Source organism: Carcharhinus amblyrhynchos, chromosome 14 (assembly GCF_965287045.1).
Source record: "Carcharhinus amblyrhynchos chromosome 14, sCarAmb.v2.hapA, whole genome shotgun sequence".
In the NCBI taxonomy this organism is placed as follows: Eukaryota; Metazoa; Chordata; class Chondrichthyes; order Carcharhiniformes; family Carcharhinidae; genus Carcharhinus; species Carcharhinus amblyrhynchos.
In genome coordinates this window covers 37,003,827-37,012,594 of record NC_137337.1, presented here as the reverse complement: position 1 = coordinate 37,012,594, position 8,768 = coordinate 37,003,827, and the positions used below count along the sequence as shown (strand labels likewise).

Sequence of the window (8,768 nt, the reverse complement as noted above, 5' to 3'; positions counted from 1 at the left end):
TATTGCTGTAATGAGAAAAATCAGATTTGCTTAACGTTGTTATTTAACATTGTGCTTTTCAGGAATAAAACTGCAATTTTTAAAGCAAGGACTTACTGTAGTTTTTGTGGGACTTCCCTTCCACATGTCAAAATATACCATCAGTGGCCTTTGTTCCAGTTTAAGTTTTATAGAATGTTATTGAAGACTGATAGTCACACCTCATCACTTGAGCAACTTGGTGATAATCAGCAGATGCCCTTTTGTTGTAGCATCAGAGCACTCCTGAAGCCACATAAGCAATATGGTGCAACTGGGAAAATGTATTCCTTTCAGCATTTAGTTTACATTTAACTTCTGTGGATTGAAATATATGTTTGTTTGTTAATATTACACTTCTGCTTTTTTTATTCCCGACGAAGAAGTTCCAAATTTTAAGCGTGGCACTCAGCCAATATGTTGTGGCTGTAAAGAGTCAGCTCAACATGTAGTTCAGGAATTGTCTTGAAGTTCAGAGCTGGGACCTATGTAGGTTCATTGTGACTGAAGTCACTTTTGCCAACTGATACATAAGGAAGGCATCTCTATACAGCCTCAAACTGTAATTTTTGAATGGGATTATCAAAGCAACATAGTACATCTTAAAGTAAAAAAGGCATCATCTCCTCAAACAACTTTACAATTTCTTTAAAAATGACTCATGGAAGGAAAACAAAAAAAGAAAAATGTTTTGCACAGCACATTTAAAGATAGTTCTGCCAGGGTCTAGCCAGTTTACTGCACAATAAAAATCAAGGAAGTCTTCCACAGTACAACAATTTGCAAAATGGAGTGAAGAAGGATATACCAAAATGTAGTGACAATTATCTGAGGCCACATGGCTCCAAAGCCACACTGCTAAAAAAGTATTTCCTTCTATAAAAAGGGAGAAGTTATTAGTTATGAAGTATTTTGCTAATGGTTATAATTGGCAAAAACCTCATCCATAATGCTTCTTTAAAAAGGTTATTACTTTCAGTAGCGTCAAATGGTTAAGAATGTGGAGGTTCCATCTCTGGGAAAGCAATTTCACCCACCTTCCTCTCTCTCCTCTAGATCCACTGCTTCTACTCAAATCATCATCACTGTCATATCGTCTTGGATTATCAAAAAAGTACGCCCTGGAACTGAAACTGTGGCTGTTGATCATTCCACCTGATCCCTGTAAAACATTTCCAAAGTTTAAACAATTGTACAAGTCAATTAAATTTTTTTCTGAAAAAAGATTGAATGCTTATAACAAAAGCAACGCTGACAGAGTACAAACAGTCGTCATGTTGTACACAAGTGATTGGGTTTCACAAAGTCAAACTTTAATGGCATACTATTCTTAACATCAAAAAATCTTATTTACCTTTTGTCTTAAGCTCCAATACCATTGCAAATACTGAACTGCTAAAAATGCATTTCAGCAATAAAAGACTCAAACTAACAATTCACAAGTTGAATACTATGGAGGTATGATTAATGAAGTTTGCCACCAGAATGCCAAGAATGATTTTTAAAAGTTGTATAAAAATTCATAATGATTACATTTTATGTTACACTGTCAGCTTCAAAAATCTTATACATTAATACCTACCAGGATACTTGTTTTTTTCCATTGGGCATTATATTCTGATGATTAAAATACAGGCCTGAATTCTCTGATCTCGTATGCCTCCTCCACTGCTGCCAAAGAGATTGGAGAATTTGGCACTCAGTCAAAACTCTATTCACTTTAGCGGGGCTGGAGAGTCCCAGCTGCAGGCGAGGTCAAGAGAATTCCGGCCATACTGTGCTATAAGACAAGTGAACAACAGTGTTGATTTGGTCTCTGACTAGCAAATAAGTGAGGTTATTTTAAGATAGAATTTACAAGCCACTTGTCCAATATTTCCTCAAACAGTTACCAACAGCAACATTCAGGACTAGAGACAAAAATGCAGTTGTGTGCAATTAGCACAAGACAATGAATTTTAAAGTACTCTTAAAAAATAATGTATACACAATCTTTCTTTACCAAGAGTACCATGCGCACAATAACAGAAGTTGAGGTTTCCAAATTTTGTCCAAAGCAATATTCACCAGATTAAGGTTCAATTTTGGAACCAAAGAATGCTGAACAGATGGGGTGAGCATTATTTAAACCTGAAATGCACACAGTCTCATGAAGAAATTAAGAGTCTGGAGTGAGAAAATTCACATCTAAGTCTTGCAAGAACCATTACATATTCAAACTGGACTTCAGATTTGAGAGAAAGGAGGAAGGGTCACAGATTTTAAGGTAAGCTAAGCTTCAAATCAATGAAAAACATTGACTATTATTCAACTAAACTAAATCTATGAACAGCAGAAAACAAAGTAACTTTTGATACAGTACAATACACCTCAAAGGCACTTGTATAATTAGAAATCATGAATTACGTCAGTGTCAAACTAAAAAAAATTTCAAAAATGCAAAGAATGGAACACTGCAGACTAACCAAGAAAAAGCAAAAAACCAAAGAAAGCAATGAGGTAGAGTACAGAATTAAAACTAAGAAATACCAAGACTCATGGCAAAAATATATTGAAATAGACAAATGGATAATAAGGAAACAGCAAATTGTTAAATGAATACTTCCCGTCTGCACAATGATGGAAAAGTACCAAGTGAATGTAAAAATAGTCAAGAGGAGGAACTTGGTGGATTTAAATGTGAAAATAAAAATCTCAATAGCAAAAATAAATTTGATCAGGGGACGGGTAAAATTCTGATGGCACATACAAAACAATTTATTTGAACTATTTATAAAGAAACCACAACTGAGCAGTTAGACAAAATATCAGGTGATCAAAAAAGTCAGTGCGGATTACAAAGGAATTACCAAGTATTGGGTCAAATGGAGCTTTCTAGATGCAAGTTAATATATTCCTTTTGAGGGGCACCAAAGAATACAGAACCACAGTGGTTAAAATGAACTTGAGGCACAAAACAGCTAAGTGGCAGAATAAGCTTGAGGCACTAATGGCAGAATTTTGCTTCTATGTTTCTGTTCTTAATTTATCCTTCTGTAGAAGGGGAAGTATATTAAATATTTTTGGCATGAGATAGGAAAGCACTAAAAAAGTTAATACTTGTGGCAAAAAAAAAGACCTTGTAACTAAGTAGGTAGGGTCCGTGCCCCTCAACCAGAAACTATGTTCAAATCCCACTACAGGACTTTATGGCTAAGGAAGGTGCATTCATAACAAGGATAAACAGGTTGAGTATGAACTTGTAAATCCTTCCAACATTTGTCAATGACAGGTGGTAAGAGCAGGAAAGATTCCTGGTGAGGTACGTGATGGAAAAAAATTACAGTTTCTACTATTTTCCATAGCTCCAGGATAAACCATACATTTAAAAGTGTGGTGTGAATCAGATTGGGGCCAACAGCACAGGGTTTCATTCCTACTCTGGCAAGCAAGGATTCGGGACCTGCTGCTTACCCCATCCATAGTAAAAGTTATGGTGCTGTGGGTGGGATCTGCCTTTGGGCAGTCAGTAGGTAAGTCATTGAGAAAATTCTGATGACATATACAAAACTTCTTACCAGATTTTGATTTGGTCTCTGCACCCTGAAAAAAAATACCACCAAACTTGTAGGCAATAGTTCCCAAAGGAAAAGAATTATTCCAAATGCAACATAAGCTTGGTCACTGACTTTTTCAACGTCGGCCTGGAAAATCAAACATTAATGCAGCTTAATACATTTGCAAATCAGTTAAAATGGAACATTTGAGAAAGACAACTAGAAAAGGCCAATTAAAAATATTACTTTAGAATAAAGTAGCAAATTTAAGAACTTGAACACATTACTTGAATCTGAAATTTGATCAGTGCATTAAAGAGCTTTTGAAATTTGTATTATATTGTTGAAACCATTGCCCTGTTTGGAATTATTTAATCCCAATTCAGAAAATCTTGCAATGTGACCCCAGTTTGTGTATTTGCCAAATGGTACATTAGCTGTTATTAATACTAATGGCTTGAATCAAATGTTAAACGGTTGATAAGTGCAAAGATACAGCATATTCCTGATGAAGTCTTAAGATCTTAAATTTCAGTTATTCACTGAAAATTCCAATATATTTTAACAGGGACATCACTGCTTAACATAATGTGCCACAAAATTGCCTCAAAATAAATTTTAAAAAACCTTCATACGCATACAGCTACCTGATCAGACACATTGTACCAGCCATAGTTGAATGAACTGGGCCTATCTTCTGGAGCCATGAAAACCACCACCAGGTTATAAGAGGCCCTCGATATATAAAGCAGTATTACTGCTGCACCCACAAGAGTGGCCTGACAAACAGATGTTCCCTGGGGGGAAAAAAAGACAAATGATGTTATCTGAATGGATTAAAATAAAGGTGAACTGCAACAACTTTCAATTAGCCAGAGTAATAAACTGGGTACTGCAGCCACAGTATAATTTCTATTATTAATAGACAATATAAATACCTGACATTGCGAACATTATGGTACAATTAATATCCTGATTATTGCAAGGAGAGTGACAAAGTTCACTTGCAATCTGTAAACATGCCTACCCTTGACTCAAGCCTTCATCTGCTCATTGTATGGTTTATTATTAAATTGACTTTTTTTTGCCCCACAGTAAAGCCTTTATTTGAAATTCATAGCTGGAATAATTGCAAATTGGATTCAAAGTTTGTTGCTTTATTGATCCTGAGAGCACAAGTGTCACTAAAACTGCAAAAACTCCAAATCAACGTTTGAGAGATGCAAGCAGATTAATTGGCACTTCAACATGAAACCTGATCCTTTATATGAAAATTTTTCAAATGACTCAGTTAAGGCATACCAACAACGTTAGATGCTAGTAAGGAATAATTTACTCAAAATTAATGAATTCAGATTCTTCATTCACGTTGACTTTTTTTGAACCCAAGTGCACACACGGAAAGTAATCCAACTTTTACCTTTGACTCAAGATAGACATTCGCAGATGACATTTTTGCAATTTTGAAGATGCATACTGCTAACGAAACAGCACAAAGCACAAAGAGGCTGTCATTGATGAGCACTCGAACGAACACAGTCCATTTCAATTGGCTTTCTGGCACATTTCCTTGAACAAGCACTGCACATGTGAAGTTTACCACCAGAAACAGAATGCTAGCAAATAGGAATGCTAGCCGCAATGGAATCCTGAAAACACCAAGGAAAAATAGTTAGGAGGATGTTTATCTGGAGTTTGAATGAGCTCCAAGAAAGTGTGTTAGTTACATGTTGCTTCATGCAGATTCTATTTCAGAAACTTGATTCAGTAAACAAGTTCAAGGGTGTGTTATGAATAAAGCTTTTTTTTGTTATCACCCATTTTGGAAAATTTGGGGCAGACTGCTTTTATATGTGGCCAAAAGAAACTCAGCAAAAGTTCTATTTAGTGTTTACTCACCTACAGTGGCAACTAAATTAAAAATTTAAGTAATTAAGCTTTTCCAAAGTGTGACAAAAGGCTCATCTTAAAATGCGCTTGTGCTTTTTTTTGCTGGATTTAGCTAAAACAAAGATGGTGTGCATGGTACTCACTTGTATTTGTTAAGTTCTGGAGAATATTTAGCTTTGGCCTTAAAAATAACCTGCAAAGACATACATTATCATATTGAAAGAAAAGCAAAAGCCATCAAATGCATCATATAGTTAGGAATACACAAATGTTACACAAAAGAATCTAATGATGCACTACTTAACATTCCTAAAACCATACATTAAAATACTTTTACCACAAACATTTGCAAGTAGCCAAACTAGACAATGCTTTCGATAGTGGTGATTTAAGATGTAAAGCAGGGTCAAACAAGATATTGGGCCTGTAAATACTATCTGGCTTGAGGGGGAACTGAGAATACAGCTGGAAGCATCAGTGACAGAATGGAAAATATACCATGGGCTGAAACAATGACCTTGACCTTCCCTTTTATTGGATGCGGAGGAAGGCTTATAGATGAGATGATCAGTTGAGAAAGAGGGGAAACATGCAGCCAGAAAGTGACTTGGTTTCTACAGATGGTATTATCACTACCATCATGTAGATGAGAAACAGAAGGAAATCCTAGCCTGAAAATAGAGGGATAGTCACTGCTGCTCTGGTCCAATTAGGTAGGAATGGAACCACAGAAGAGAATGGCATGGTTAACCATGCTGAATGCTATGGAGAGATCATGAAGTACAAGGAGTGATTAACTGTAAATGGGATATTTCAATTAAGCCAACTAGTAGTTGTTTGATGACATTTGGTGCTGTTAAATACTGCAACCAAGCTGAAGCACGTTGAAAATGGGATGATTGGCAAAGTTGTAAGGCTCAAGAGCAGTTTTCTAAAATGGTAATTTCTGAAGTCATAGAATCCCTGCAGTGCAGAAGGCAGCCATTCAGCCCAGAGTCAGCACTGACTCACCAGAGCACCTTACCCAGACCCACCCTATAACCCTGCTAATCCTCCTAAACTACATATCTTTGGACACAAAGGGGCAACTCAGCGTGGCTAATTCAACTAACCTGTACATGTTTGGACTGTTGGACGAAACTGGAACACCAAGGAAACCCATGCAGACACAGAACAGTCACCCAAGGCTGGAATCAAACCTGGGTCTCTACCACTGAGGTAATGTCAACCACTGTGCCACCATGCTGTGAAGTCAGAAGGTGTTTGAGGAGTGGGAAACATTAACAATGTCAGCTAACATTGGATGGCATGGAACAGAAATAGGTGAATGGTTAGGAAGAGAGTCACTGATGAGATGAGCTTGGATAGGACAAGGCAAAAGTGCTTCAAGGCTAAAGTGGGGAATTGAGGTCAGGGGTTGGGGGGGGGGGGGAGGTGGGGTGGTGGCAGAGATCTTTGTTAGAAATTCTTAAGTGCTCATACTTCAACATGGGATTATACTGGAGAGGACAGTTAGTCACCATGTGCTATCCTTACTCTTCAGGTAATTCTGGAGTTATGGAGGCATTTTACTGCAAACTACAATGTACATGCTAACATCAGGAGCACTGATCACCACAAATGATTAGATGCCAGGCATGACTTGGTAGTTAGCACACTAGCTCCACTCCAGAGTTCAGAACTAAAACCAATGCTGACAAGTGCAGTACCAAGGGAGTGCTATACTGTCAGGAGTGCCAACTTTCAGCTGAGGCATCAAACAGAAGTCCTGTCAACTCATCAGGGTTATATAAAAGATCCCATGGCCCAATTTCAATAAAGAGCATGGGAGTTATCCCTCATTTGCTCACCAAAACAACCCACTTGGTCACTATTACACTGCTGTCAATGAGAACCTGGTACGTGCAAATTGGCCCCCATGCTTCCTGTATTACAACAGTGACTACATTTCACTAGTTGGAAAGTGATGAGACATCTGATGGTCTTGAAACACACTGGGGTAAAATTTATGGTCCTGTCAGGTGCAGAAATTGGCACAAGTGGAATGGAAAGTTTTGTGGACTTACCTCAGATAGGAATTTCCAGTTATGGGGTGGGCACAACCTGAAAACCCCACCCACAATATCAGCAAGTTTTTTGAATAAAAACAGTTCAAATTACATGATCCAGTCTACATTTGTGAAAACTATGTCAGCAGCTTGTATTATACAGTTACTTGTGTAAACAATAATCAAAAATAAGATGGCAAAACTGGAAATTTTGGCAGCACATGTGGATATAGCAGAAATGCATTAAATCCAAGGGTTGAAAACAATTTAACATTCAAGAGCTACAATTTTCAGCACTAACAAAATGGACATCAGAGTTCAATGAAATGGATTCTGCAGTACATCATGTGCAAGAAAATAAACTATCCTGTTTAGACAGCATCCAAGTTTGATCACAGATGTGCTACAGATTTCCAGGTCAACGAAGGGAGGTTAATTTACTCTACAAAGAGAAATGCTAGAAGAGAACAGGAAAGCTTTGTTAAGAAAAGACTTCAATAAACCAAATATAAAATGGTTTAGAGTTAAGAATTAGGTAATGCTTTGCATGACTGCTTCATGAACCAAAGCAGCAAGAAACCTCATCTTGTTAGTAAATGAGACAGGATACAGGAAATGGAAATCCTCTGGGATGGTGTTGACAGGAATGATCAAATTATACATATGGGATTCAGATATATGCAAGGTGGAGGAGATGGAAAGAGAGAAGGGATACAGATTAGGATGAGTGGAGCAATTTTGAATATACAGGGTATATTTTTGAATATACAAATTCCTAAAACAAAAGTTTGGACTAAATGAACAACCCTAATTTAATTAAATGTGAAAGGGAAAGGGAAAAACAACTTCAACAAATGCTTTGGGAGCAGGGAAAGAAAACCAGAGCTGAAAATGCAGAAACGTGCTTAGAAAAGGAGAGATAAGTCAAGGTTTCAAAGAGATTGAGATAACAATTGTGGCAGATGCACAATATTTACTTATTTTAGTTTCAAACTCAGGATGATCTTAGTTGGAGGGCAGCCAATAAAGCTCCATTAAAATCGGCTTGAAAACAAGGAATTGTAAACACTTAAAGAACTCAAAGGAAGAAAATCACTTACTTTTATATGAAGAGTCCTAGAAAAGCTAAAAGGACTTCATACAAGTAAGTCTCCAGAAAGAGACAGTATCTGCACTTATCTACAAAAACTTGTGCTTACATTGTGCCTTCAACGTAAAAACATAATCTAGGGCACTTCACAAAAACTGATAAAGCAAAAAGAATAGATATCAGGAG

At 37.0% G+C, this 8,768-nt stretch overlaps 1 protein-coding gene across 4 annotated transcripts in view; it reads right to left on the bottom strand.

Moving 5' to 3' along the window:
• gpr137c (G protein-coupled receptor 137c) overlaps nt 1–8,768 on the bottom strand; it is a 30,553-nt gene that overhangs the window by 9,709 nt on the left and 12,076 nt on the right. For 3 of the 4 annotated variants that reach the window (XM_080202694.1, XM_080202697.1, XM_080202696.1), the window contains exons 2-6: nt 5,588–5,637; nt 4,975–5,203; nt 4,196–4,351; nt 3,576–3,701; nt 1,056–1,180 (exon numbers count right to left, since the gene is read on the bottom strand). In XM_080202694.1, coding sequence (XP_080058820.1) covers nt 1,056–1,180; nt 3,576–3,701; nt 4,196–4,351; nt 4,975–5,203; nt 5,588–5,637 — 686 coding nt within the window. The remainder of the gene's footprint in view (nt 1–1,055; nt 1,181–3,575; nt 3,702–4,195; nt 4,352–4,974; nt 5,204–5,587; nt 5,638–8,768) is intronic. The other variant, XM_080202695.1, reaches the window with a different exon arrangement.